We start from the raw sequence: 12,735 nt of genomic DNA on the forward strand, positions 1-12,735 counted from the left end.
TCCCTGCTCCTGCAGGGGGATTGGACTAGATGACCTCTAGGGGTCCCTTCCAACACAAAACATTCTATGATTCTATCACAGCTCCTCACAGGGCTGTCCCAGGAGAATGATCACCCCCATGGCCCAAGTGTGGAACCCATCACCATTCCTCATCGGGAGCTCCCTGGATCACCTTGCAAACACAGAAGGGTGGCTGCCTAGGGGTGCAGGACACATTATGAGATGTAGGGAAGAGCATTTGGGGATAGCATAGGATTTATTATGGAATGTTTAGGGGAGGATCCAAAGGCAGGAAAAGGGGGGGATTTAGGAGATTTGGGGAGGAACAAGTGCGGGAAATAGACAGATAAGGGAATAAAGGAGTCTATTTGCATGTAAGCAGAGACTAGGCAGTATGCAGACCTGGGGCCAGACTAATCAGGCCTGAGTGCATGAAGCTGTAGCAGCCTCTCTCTGGCTATCCAGTGCAGCATCTTCTTCCAGCAATAATCTATGGTCTGGTTTAGGTATTTCCAAGTAATCCAAGTTACTGGATTTGCTTTCTAATGTTATATAGCAGCCTGGCAAAAAATTACTTCACGGATTTGCTGGCACAGATAGCTTTTACTTTTTCACTGAACAGTTAGCACAAAAGCTTACCACTGAATAGTTCCTTTTCACAGCTGCTCTTTATGCTGACTCTTGCACTTAAGCTTATTAGAAACCCTAGACTACCTTGGCTATACAAAGTGATCAGTCCTTCAAATCAAAGGAGTGGGCTCACACATCACTAACTTCAGCAAGTATTCAGTGGATCAGGGATCAAAGTTATCATCTTACCTCTCATATTCATCAACAGCTCTAGAAAGCTGAACAAAAAAATCATCCAGTCCTGTGCCGAGCACAGCAGAAACACCAACCACCTATAAAAGAAAACCATATACCAGAACTGAAGAGTAACTGAACCAAGTTCTTAGGTAACTGATGGACAATCAGAGCTGGAAAGACTAAGCAGTATCTTTCAAAAAAAACCAAAACCAAACCCTAAAAAACACAGGGGAATCTAATGATACCCATTTAATCATCACAGTGGCATAAGAGTACACACTAATACTTCTGCTTCTGTCATTCCTACTTTCAACCTCTTTCTCTGCCTGCTATTACAAGTTTGCTACCTCTGTTTTGAGTGGGTGGGTGGGTTTGTTTTCTTTTCTTTCTTTCTCTCTTATTTAACTCAGGAACCTGGGTCTTCCTGTATGTTTTACAAATTTTACGGGGCAGGCAGGCGGGGGGGCAGACAAGGGACGGACAGGGTAGCAACAGTTTTAAAAAAAAAAAGAAAACCTGACTCTCCACCCATCCTTGTGCCTCCAATCTCAATACCCCACAAAAACACAGTTAAGACAATAGAGTGCCTAAACATAACAAACAAGATAGGGCAATTCAAAAGAAAGATCAAGTCTTTCTTCTGTTTACTTGGTTATTGTCAATAATCTAAGTTCTCATCCTGAACCTAGTGTTCTAAGTGGTTAATATGACTGCTACAATATCAGTGTACTAGAATTAAAGAGCAAAACAGACCACAGGAACTGACCTTTTGACTCTGAAGTACTATCTAATACTTTGTATTTAGCAGAAGCACATCTTAAAAGGCACCCAATCCAACCCCCAGGATGGCAACAGATGGAGAATTGATTTTAATCAGTTCCTACAGCAATACATTCAAAATGCACATCTGCTTTCTCATTTGAACTTGTCTGTCATTACACTTCTGGACATTTATTCTGCTTTTATTAATTCAATTATCTAAAAATACTTTTAATTAAGACTATTACTAGCCGGTACCTGGTGACCATAAGAATCTTACATCCTCTAATGAAAATTCTCCCTCTTTTTCATAAGCAAGACAGTCTCAACTACTCACTTGCAAATGTAAGACTTCTTCCAACACAGCCTTGCTTTTTATCAATAGTACGGTGAGTAAGCAGACAGTCAAGCATTCCGAAGGATTTTAAGCATTAGTCTAGGCACTGTGCCGATATCTACTAATGTTTATACCTTCATTGCACTTAAGTACAAACTGCCTTCTACTCCATAATCCTCTGCATATGTCCTGCTCTCCAGTCTACTATTCTAATAGATATGACACGCATACAAACAGTTGATTGGCAAATAAGGACTAGGAAGCACTTTACTCCTGTAAACGGCACCACTGCAATCTGTTTTGAAATACTGTATATTGTTCCACATAGAGAATTTATAACGTTTTTGTTCTGGCTAAATTGTCATTATCTATGTGAATGGAATCACTTGTTTATTTTCGTGTCCTTTCCTGTAATATCCATAGAGCCATTTGCTTGCTTTTTCCAAGTAAAAGCTGATGAAAAACACAATTAGCTGAACCCTTTTAGCACAGACTATGGGATCATTAACATCCTCCAATGTATAGTGTTTTCAGAAAAACTGAATGGATTTGTCCTCTCAAAACCTGGTAAATGGAAAAAAAAAACCCCACTTTTTCTTGTGTCAGCAAATATACAAGAGGTTTGTTGTTTGGTTTTGAGATTCTTTCCCTTCTTCCTGTATAGTAAATTGCCCAACCGTACATGACGCTTTCAGAACAAGGAAAATTATCTCAAATGGGAGACACTGCAACACAGATCACCTCTTAACAGCTTATCTTCGCTTTCTTCTGATGATTAATCACAATCAGTATTAAATGATTCAGGGTGCCACTCAGTGTGACAAGCAACTAAAGTTACTTTATGTTCAAAACAGCAAATCCTCACCCCCAACACAAGGCTCATCAACAGATTCCAATTCAAAAGGGCAGTGCAAAGCCCTTTCATAGAAGGACAGAATGGATGAGGTGGGAAGACACCTCTGGAGATCATCTAGTCCAACCTCTCCTGCTCGAAAAGCAGGATTAACTAGAACAGGTTGCTCAAGATCTTGTCTGAGCGTGTTTTGAGTATCTCCAAGGATGGAGACTCCACAATTTCTCTGGACCATCTGTTCCAGTGCTCAATCAGTAAAATTACTTTTTTCCTCTTCTGTTTAAACATAGTTTCCTGTATTTCACTTCGTCTCTACTGCCTCTTCAGTGGTGCCCAATGAAGGGACAAAAGAGCGTGCCTCTGCCATCTTTACATCCACCCATCAGGTATTTATACACATCAATAATATCTTCCTTGAGCTTTCTCTTCTCCAGGCTTTTATGAGAGGTAGTAAAAAGAGGAAGATTCTTACCTTCAGTGAACTGTAAAATTCATCCAACACTAAACTCATAGAACGAGTCAGGTTACTGACATAGGATGTCTCTTGATTCAGGGCATCCTGAAAAGTCTCAAAGTCCTGCATCCATTCTACTGCAAAACTGTGGTCAATGATGTCAGTCTGGAAAGAGAAGAGAACATTTTCAGAAGTAGTAATGATGAATTCTTAGCCTTAGGCTGTTAAGTAGACAAATAAAAAATTTCCATTTTAAACTTACTTTCAAAATGCTGATATTTTCAAAACATTCAGCCCTGGTCTGAAGTTTTCCAAGCCCTGTTTTTATCAAACCGACTATGTGAATACAGAAGAGAAGACAAACAGCCACTATCCCAGTTTTAAGAAGGTGTGTTTAAGGAAACAATTGCAAGTCTAAAGGCTTCTATGGTTTACTAGAAAGGGACATCCAAAAAGTGCATACTGTACAAGAAAGTTTAAGTTGTAAATATTATCACCAGGTTTGTTGCCCTTCTCTGGACACACTCCAGCCCCCCCAGGTCCTTCTGGGAGGGAGGGGCCCAACCCTGAACCCAGCACTCAAGGGGCAGCCTCACCAGTGCCCAGCACAGGGGCACAGTCACTGCCCTGCTCCTGCTGATCACACCAGTCCTGATACAAGCCAGGATGCCGTTGGCCCTCTTGGCCACCTGGGCACACTGCTGGCTCATATTCAGGCCCCTGTTGACCAGCACCCCCAGGTCTTTTTCCGCTGGGCAGCTTTCCAGCCCCTCTGCCCCACGCCTGGAGTGTTGCGTGGGGTTGCTGTGGCTCAAGTGCAGGACCTGGCCCTTGGCCTTGTTGAACCTCACCCAGTTGGCCTGGGCCCATGGATCCAGCCTGGCCAGGTCCCGCTGCAGAGCCCTCCTCCTCTCAAGCAGATCCACACTCCCACCCAGCTCAGTGTCATCTGTGACCTTACTGAGGGTGCACTGGATCCCCTTGCCCAAATCGTTGATAAAGCTATTAAACAGAACTGGCCCCAATACTGAGCCCTGGGGGACACTGCTTGTGACTGGCCACCAACTGGATTTAACTCTGTTCACCACAGCTTGCTGGGCTTGGTCATCCAGCCAGAAGCTTCCATCGGAAGCTCAGAAGTTGTTTTTAAAATTTTCTGCCTAAATTTGGTTTGTGATAGACAAACAGTGTGCAATACGTAAATGGCTTGTGCTTGGCAATACGAAACCAGACTGAATACAGACAGGGTAGCCAGAATGGTCAGTATTGCCAGCTTTGCTTATAGTCATTTTCGTCTGCCTTTTCCTGCAGGGGTGACAAGAAGGTGATATGCAACAAGTTCATCCAAACGGTGAGAGCCAAACTCCTGTTTAACTCCATTTTGTCCAGCATATGTAGGATAAAGACAATTGGATGTCCCCCTGCCAAGTACTCACAGGTGTGCTTGGCCAAACTGTCAGTGGCACCTGATCTCCGAAAGGAGAGGTGTGCCTCTCCCAGGTACAACACAGTAATTGATTGCTAAATGATCAATGCAGTCAATTACAAAACTTTCAGGACTCCTTTAGGCACCAGTGGGCAGAATGTTTTAAGGGAGCTGAAAGGGAAAATATGAGAGACTCTGATCCCAACTGTTTTTCACAGGTTGGCAAATCTAAGCCCCAAGATTCCATATTAACCAAAATGTAAAGTGTACAGAATTCAGTGAAACTGCACAGTTTCCACGTGTTCAAAGTCCTCAGGTTTGTCATTTCAGTCAGGTTGTCTCCTTGGCTGCCTTTGTGTTCTCCTCTAACTCTGCCCGTGTGTGTCAGAGAGCACTCTGCTCAGTAGGTCCCTGGCAAGGGCTGTAAGTATCTGGAAAAGGCAAAGGTGTTGTCAATGCCTTGCACAGAAAGCCATCTGTATGAGAAAATACAGTGCACTGACTCGTTCTTTTACCTTCGGGAGCAAATGCCCAGCAGCTGCCCCAGGCTTTCCGTCCAGTTGCCATCACACTATGACCCCCACTTTTTCTGTGTCACTAGAGGAGTTCTCTGCTATGCAGGCCCCTAAAGGAGCCAGTGCCAGTTAGGAGTCATCATCCTCCTGGGCCAAACCCCCAGAAGACGTAGGCAGAGCTGCTCCTAGTGAAGTTGCTGGAGATCCTGTGCCAGGCATTCTCAGGTGAAGAGCAGCCTCAGCCTCTGGGTTGAAAGCCCACATCTCAGGGCTGGGTCGTGGCCCACCACTGCAGCTCGTAGGGTGGCTCAGGAGGGCCTTCTGGCCTCCCCGAACACTTGCTCCTGGCTGTGGGAGCGGAACCTGTGTAGTTCTGTTGCTCCGGTGGTAAGTGAGGAAAGCTGTTGGTCAGCCTTTGTTTCTCTGTGGTTGAGGTGCTGCGCAGGTGGTCGTGACATGAACCCTGTCATGAGGAAAAGAGAGCAAGAGGGGCTTGGTGTCCACTTGTCCCTTTCCTGAACATCCTGGTCATCCCGGGTGTGGGTACCTGTAGCCCCACTGGAGCATCCTCTCGTTGGCTTTTGCCCGCTGCCTGCCTGCTGGCAGGACCAGCGTCCAGCCCCTCTGGCTCTCCTTGGCTGCAGCGCCTGGCTAAGGCCTGGTGGGAGGCTGCTTGCCTCTCGCAAGGCTTAGATGCTGTGCTCAGGGTGCGTACAGTTTTTTGTGTTTTTAATGTAGTGGTTCATTTCTCTTCTCGCTCATTCTCTCATTTTCCCCATGACTTTTCTACCATTTCTGTCATAACAAACCCTTTATTTTTTCTAGTGCTGTATGTGTGGTTTCCTACCACTGTATCCAGTTCTCTCCTGTAACTAAGTGTTGATATTTACAAATTTTTGGTGAGTTCAGTCAAGATGAGAGATAATTTATTGAGCCGTTTCCCTCTCCTGCCATTTGAAAAACCTGTTGGGCTCTTACACATCTTGTAAGTGCAGTGACACTACTCTGCTCTGCTGGCAAGCAAGGCGTCCCACTCGAGGGCCCGGATGAGTATCTGCAAGCCTGGCTGCGTTACACAAGCTGAGCACATTATCACTTGATGAGCCTTGCTTCTGAGCTACCACTGGGCTGCTTGTGGTTGTGTAAGGCTGAAAATAAGGCTCTGGCAGATAATGAGAAATAGTGAAGTATACGGATGTCTGGGAAACAGCTGTAATAAAAATGGGTCTTGGTCATTGGCTGGACATATAAATCACGAGCAGCTTTGGTATCGAGGGTCATTTTGGTATCTGATTTCAGCTGTTTGCTGATGTGAACGGTAAGAGTGGGAGATAGAAAGTGAGATGAATAAATTAGGCTGTATATGTGTCTAAAGCAGGCCCAGATGTTCAAAATGGGACAGATGAGCCAGTGAGGCTGGTGCTGGAGGCACAGTGCCAAACACCAGCCTTCATATTGACTGGAATTCTTCAGTTTAAATGTGAAATGGCTATGTTAACTCTCTTGATCCTCTATTACAATTGGGTTTCATGCTCAGCTTTATTCGTCCTGACCCCATCTCAGATTTTGAGAACACCTTTGGTTTGGATTTAACGAACCTGTTCCTACCTGACCTACTTGGTAGCATCGGATAACCACCTTGCTTGTAAAGGAAAAAATGAAAATAAAGTCTGTTTCTGATTCATCAAATGAAAATCCAATTTACAAATGTTCTCATATCTATTGCAGAAGCTAGCAGAGTCAAATTATTTTTATGTTTTATACTTGTTGTTGCAAAAAAAAACTTGCACAATAGCCGTGATTTTGTACATTCCACAATAGCATCTGGAAAACCACACATCTGAACACACCTGATATAGCTCTGATGCCCTGCTTTAGCCCTCTGAGTGTGTTAATTTACCCCAGCTCACTATTACCTAGTTCAAGCTTCAGCATGGAGGGCCTCAATCCTGCGTTAAGGTCTGTCCAAATGCCCCCATCTCTCCTCTTTGTTGGTCTGAGTGGTCTTACTGTTCATGAGCTGTCTTATGTAGCAATGGGGCAAGAAGCTTTCTAAGTAGGTTGGAGCTCATCTCTCCTTTTACCTTCTCCTTGGCAGAGTGCTGTGACCTGCTTATCGTGGCCAGCGGAGAATGTCATTGTCTTTGGTCTCGCTGAAGGAAAGGTAGAGAAACTTGTTATTTGCCTGGTTTACCTTTCCATGCAGGGGCTACCAGGGCTTGCAAGCACCTGGGCTGTAGGGAAGGAGCCATTACTATGTGGCACTGGGCACGGAATAGCAGCAAAGGGATTGCACCACTGACTCCAGTGTCCTGGTTCTGGTTCCCAATTAGTCCTTGGAGGTTCTGCTGGATCATTTGGTCCTTTTCCCAAGCCCTTCTACAAACGTGGAAGTGTAACTCCAATTTTTCCACTTCTTCTCCAACCTACCGTAAAGCAATGAGCTTCCTGTTATTTCTGGTGTGGGTCATGGACTGGGGGAAATTCATGTTCTGCAGACAGGAGCAACATTGAACAGATTCTCTTTCTCAGGTTCGTTTAGCAAACACAAAGAACAACAAGTCTTCCACCATTTATGGGACGGATTCCTACGTGGTGTCGCTAACGTCCAAGTGAGTATGGCATTGCCTTAGCCTGCACTGCTTTGGCTCAATCTTCTGCCTGCTGTTGGGCCTGGCAGAACTGGCGGCAGCACGGGAGGTTGCCAGAGTGTCTTTCTGCTGTCAGTTCCTTGTCGAGATAATAAAACACCGCGCTTCCCAGAATGAATTCCTTCCTAAAATCTGGTACCTGCCTATGCCACGCGGGCTCATGCAGTTTGCTGTCCCATGGACATGTTTCAGGATGCAAGTCTCTGTGAGATTACTGACATAGATTGACTCATTTGAATCCATGACGTTATAAAGATTAAATTTGTCAACTCATCTAGCTTTTTACTAACATTAGTCAAGTTTAAGGACTAAAAAAAGTAAAAATAATCTGCCAGATGAAACTGTGACAAGGATATAAATTAGAAAATGAGCCACAAAGTACAACTTTAAATTATTTTAATTAGATTTAATGTTGACTATTTTAGTTTCCATTACCTGAGAAATTTAAGATATGTCATGATCCTAGCTGTGGGATTTTCACTAAATGGTGTCATTCTTGTTTTTGAATGCTAAACAAATTAAAAAAACCTAAAGCTAGCCTAGGACTCTGACTTCCTACTGTTGGGAAGTCCCTCCAAAGCCTGTCTGTCTCTGCCTCTATTCCAGAGGGTTTCTATTTCCTCTCTCTCTTCCCCCCTTCTCCTTCCCCCCCTCTTCCTTGCTTCCCCTCCTCTCCTCCTCCCCCCAACACTCCCCCTCTTATTTTGTTTCTAAACACAGCTCATGCTGTTACTGCTGTGGTATTGATGACAAATCTAGGATTGCAATCAGCAGAAGACAGCTGTGTGATTCCAGGATGGTTACAGTGCTCATAGAATTTGTATTCTGTACTTGAATCGCAGTGGAAAAGTGTTCTTCCTGCGTACGTTACGTTAGGGCTGTGTCCCTTCCATGCTCTCTTCTCCCTGCTCGTGTTCAGAAGTACCCAAGCCATTAATGCTACAAAGAATGGACTGAGGCCTGGAGTGTTTGTCCAGATGTTTTTTCTCTAAATTGTGTTGCTTTTAGGGATTTCTGGTGTCACAATACCCAGCCTCACCTCTGGAACGGTTCCAGCATAAGGGTTGTTTGATAAACCTTGCTGTACGCAATTGTGTGCACATTCATTATTCCACTTAAGGTTACTTAGTCTCTCTGTGTTTTAGTAATACAGAAAGTTGGTGATTGTGATTTTACATGAAGATACTTAACTGGCCACTAGCTTTCCACTCTATATACTTGTGTCTGCTTTGCTTTTACAGACACTGGTACAGGTACTGGATACTCTTGTGTTCATCACCCAGCCTGTCTTTGGTGAAGGTTCCTTTGATGAGGAACATCAGCGATGACCCTGGGACTGGCTCCTCTGGGGAGGAATATGAAAATAAAGGTGCAAGCCTTACTGCAATATTGCATCATGCTGTCTGTGTTTCTCTGCAGCGTGTCGGGGAAGGGAATCCTGTCTGGCCACGCAGATGGAACCATAGTACGCTTCTTCTTTGATGATGAGGGCTCAGGTGAATCACAGGTATCAAAGATCCTTCTGCAGTGAGCAAAATTCCTGTTTGCACAGCCTACTCCCCAGCTCAAGGGCTCTGGAAAAGGATCAGGCCGTGAAGGGAGTGCAAGTCTGGAGAGGAGCTGCAGCCTGTGCTTGCTAGCGTAGGTTTTATGGAGCATTGATGAAGACAGAACAGTGAGTAGATGCTTTGAAATGCGCTAAGAGGGGAAGTTACGTTTTTGTGTATGAGACATAAGGCTTTTTCAGGTGTCTGGAAAGATCAGATGCTAGAGTGTCCAGGAGAATGATGCTTGAATGGGTAGGGTTCCAGGGAATAGCTATTGTCATCTTCTCCCTGAGAAATGTACAGTTATCCCCGTTAATCCTGAATCCCAAGTTCGCACTCTGTCTGTGGACAGGATACCCTAGGCACCCAGGATTTCCCCTGAGCCTCCTGTTCCTCCCCAAAAGGAGCAGTCTCTGTGCTTCAAGCTGTGCTGAAGGCAATAATGCTCTTACCCAGATCTTTTCTCTCCAGCTGAAGCAGTGTGAGTGTGTCTGCTCTCTAGCATGATATGCTGAAGGCCCATATACGCTCTGCTATGTTAAGATGCATCCCAGTCTAGTCAATGGTACTGGTCTTCTTACTGGCATCAGGACTCCTCTCTCCCACTTAAATGAATGGGATAGTTGATACCTCTCTCATTTCTGGTTTCTGTCTACCTTCCTACAAACCAGGGCAGGCAGATAGAGCAACCCCATGAACCGGACTTTACAGAAGGGCCTGATACTGGTCTCCTCGTGGCAGCTGAATACAGAGGCCAGTCTGGGGCTAGGGCCATTCATCTTTTCAGGATGTTCTTTCTTGTCTTACGTAGGGTAAGTTGGTGATGCATCCCTGTCCTCCTTATGCCCTCGCCTGGGCTTCCAACAGCATCGTGGCTGCAGGCTGTGATAAGAAGATTGTAGCTTATGGGAAGGAGGGCAATGTGATTCAAACCTTTGACTATAGCCGGGACTCATCGGAGAAGGAATTCACCACAGCAGCTGCCAGTCCTGGCGGCCAGTCTGTTGTCATTGGCAGCTACGATAGGTATGGTACCTGATGGTAAAGTCTCCTCTTTATAGTGCTTTCTTCTTCAACCATACACAGTTCTTCACGTCTCTGCTTTCTCATCTGCTCTTACAGGTTGAGGGTTTTCAACTGGAGCCCACGCCGCAGCGCCTGGGAGGAAGGCAAACCTAAAGAAATAGCTCACCTCTACACCATCACAGCTTTAGCGTGGAAGAGGGATGGCTCACGGATCTGTGCGGTTCGTATCATCAGTCAGCAGCCCTGACCCATGAGTCGCGCACCAGGCGCAGTCCTCTGCATGCTCCTGAGAACAAAGTGGTGTGATACAGGGAGGGCTCATGAGAGCGGTGACACTGTCACCTCAGTGTGCGATGCAAGCTGCCTAGGCTGAGACCTTGTGCAGGGGGCACTGCTGCCGTCAGATGTGCAGAGTGCGAAGCTGGCAAATATCATGGACGCTTGTGTAATGGCTCATTGGCAGCAGCAGTCCTCCTTTCTTCTCAGAAGCATAGTGTCAGTCTCATGAGCATTCTTTTCTCTGAGCGCCTGTGAGAAGCAGTGTAAGAACTTAGAGTCTATGTTTATATGCTATGTTTTCAGTTCAGAGTTGACGTTCTTCTCCTTTCAGCCATTGGGCCTTGATCTGCCTTTCTCTATTAAGTTAAATAGTTCTTTAGAGCTCTTTAAATTGACCTTTCTGCAAATCTTTCTGTGTTAGACTGAATAACTCTTTAAAGCACCTAAATGATTTAGGAAAGTTGCCGTTTAGAACTTTTCTTTAATAGTTTATGCATCTTTTTATGTTCAACAAAATCAAGAATCCTTGAAATATTTTCAGATAGAGACTTAATTGAACATGTGAACAATTACTTGCAGAGAAGGGGAAGGGGCTAAGGAATAGGAGAGCAGTGAAAGGAATGGGGATGTTATAAAGAAAGACAAAGGTGGAAGGATTCTGCTGGGAGGGAGGAGAGCTTGGGAAGCTGGGAGGGGGGGAAGTGGGAAACTGAGAGGGATGATGGGGAAGATGAGGATAAAGGTGGTGTTTAACCCCTCCTCTTGCTCTGCCATGTATGTGGCAGTATATGGTAAGCTCTGTTTCTCTGAGAATTTCTGTTCTCTCAAGACAATCAAGGTAAGGCTGGTCCTTATGCAACTGTGGGCTTGAGCCTTGCTCCCCAGAGCAGCCAAGACCTGTGGATTTCTGTCTCACCTCTGATCCTCCTCATGTAAGTCAGGTCTGGAATACCTCCCCTCAACGGAATTCACTGACTGTGTGCAATGCGTTGGTTTCCCCAGGGCACTCTGTGTGGGGGAGTTGAACAATTTGACTGCTGCCTCCGCAGAAGCATTTACAAAAATAAATTTGAAATTACATATGTGGGACCAAGCCAGGTAAGAGAAGATCCAATGAGGTAATGTCTCTTGATGAAAATGAGATGCTTACTAAAACTAGACATGTTTGGAGTTCTTGGTGCAATCAGCTCCTTCCCTGTCCATCATATGTCTGCAGTCCTTGGCCCAGTCATTCAGATTCCTTGTAATCAGCTGAGGGATCCCTGTAAATTCCATACAGTCGTTAGCTTCAGCCCCAGTAAAACTACACTTGAAAGATCTGGGAGTGATGATGTATTTCTCCGAGCCCATTTACCTCATTGCCCCCTCCCTTTAAAGCAGTTACACTGCCTTGAGAAATATGCACCAATGCTGGCACAGCAGATTACCAAAGTATTTTAGGTGCACATCCATGCCCACGGTTTGTTCATAGCAACTTGTTGGGAAAGGCACAAGGAATATTGCAGGGACAGGATCAAGGCTGGGTGGAAATTGGCTGGGATCAAAGACAATGGAGTTTATTTCCTAGCTTGTGAATTTTTGTGGGGTACCTCCATGCCAAATGCAGGCTCTCTAAGCGGTTTAATTTCAGTCAACTTGACCTGGCTCAAAATCAGGTGGTAAGGGTGAGCTAGCAGTCTAGCCACCCCTCTGTAGTCAGTGGAGAGAGAGCGGGACTCTCAGAGGGTGACGTATCCTTGGGGGCCCGAGCAGTCCTCCAATTAGGCTAGAAACTTCTAAGTGGCAGAAGCGAGGATCCCACACTTCTACTGCAGTTGTCATCCCATACAAAAGGAATGGTAAGGTTTCTTTAAAAAGCAGAGTGAAATTGTGTGAGGGGACATCTAAATATCCAACTGTCATCTGTGGCATGATCTTCCATGGGGCAAGAAGTCTGTGTTCTTCCTCTGCATGGAAAGAAGGCCTCATGTTGCTTTTTCCCACTTTTTCTAGGTCATTGTGAAGAACCTCTCAACAGGAATTCGAGTTGTCTTGAAATCCCGGTATGGTTATGAGATTGATGAGGTGAAGATCTTAGGGAA

At 45.2% G+C, this 12,735-nt stretch overlaps 2 protein-coding genes across 4 annotated transcripts in view; one reads left to right on the forward strand and one right to left on the reverse strand.

Annotated features, from left to right (window-relative positions):
- The window catches only part of GPN1 (GPN-loop GTPase 1), a 9,395-nt gene extending 5,989 nt beyond the window's left edge, over positions 1–3,406 (reverse strand). For all 3 annotated transcript variants that reach the window (XR_004842836.1, XM_035900945.1, XM_035900946.1), the window contains exons 1-2: positions 3,229–3,406; positions 820–902 (exon numbers count right to left, since the gene is read on the reverse strand). Coding sequence is in view for 2 of the 3 variants with exons in the window: in XM_035900945.1 (XP_035756838.1) it covers positions 820–902; positions 3,229–3,339 (194 nt within the window). In the remaining variant the exon portion in view is untranslated. The remainder of the gene's footprint in view (positions 1–819; positions 903–3,228) is intronic.
- IFT172 (intraflagellar transport 172) overlaps positions 3,365–12,735 on the forward strand; it is a 35,611-nt gene continuing 26,240 nt past the window's right edge. Inside the window, exons 1-9 of the mRNA XM_035900947.1 lie at positions 3,365–3,369; positions 4,522–4,561; positions 7,250–7,315; positions 7,684–7,763; positions 9,222–9,309; positions 10,161–10,375; positions 10,472–10,595; positions 11,657–11,752; positions 12,647–12,732. Coding sequence (XP_035756840.1) covers positions 3,365–3,369; positions 4,522–4,561; positions 7,250–7,315; positions 7,684–7,763; positions 9,222–9,309; positions 10,161–10,375; positions 10,472–10,595; positions 11,657–11,752; positions 12,647–12,732 — 800 coding nt within the window. The remainder of the gene's footprint in view (positions 3,370–4,521; positions 4,562–7,249; positions 7,316–7,683; positions 7,764–9,221; positions 9,310–10,160; positions 10,376–10,471; positions 10,596–11,656; positions 11,753–12,646; positions 12,733–12,735) is intronic.

This window comes from Egretta garzetta, unplaced genomic scaffold (genome assembly GCF_000687185.1).
Source record: "Egretta garzetta isolate BGI_Z169 unplaced genomic scaffold, ASM68718v1 scaffold898, whole genome shotgun sequence".
NCBI classification, from domain to species: Eukaryota; Metazoa; Chordata; class Aves; order Pelecaniformes; family Ardeidae; genus Egretta; species Egretta garzetta.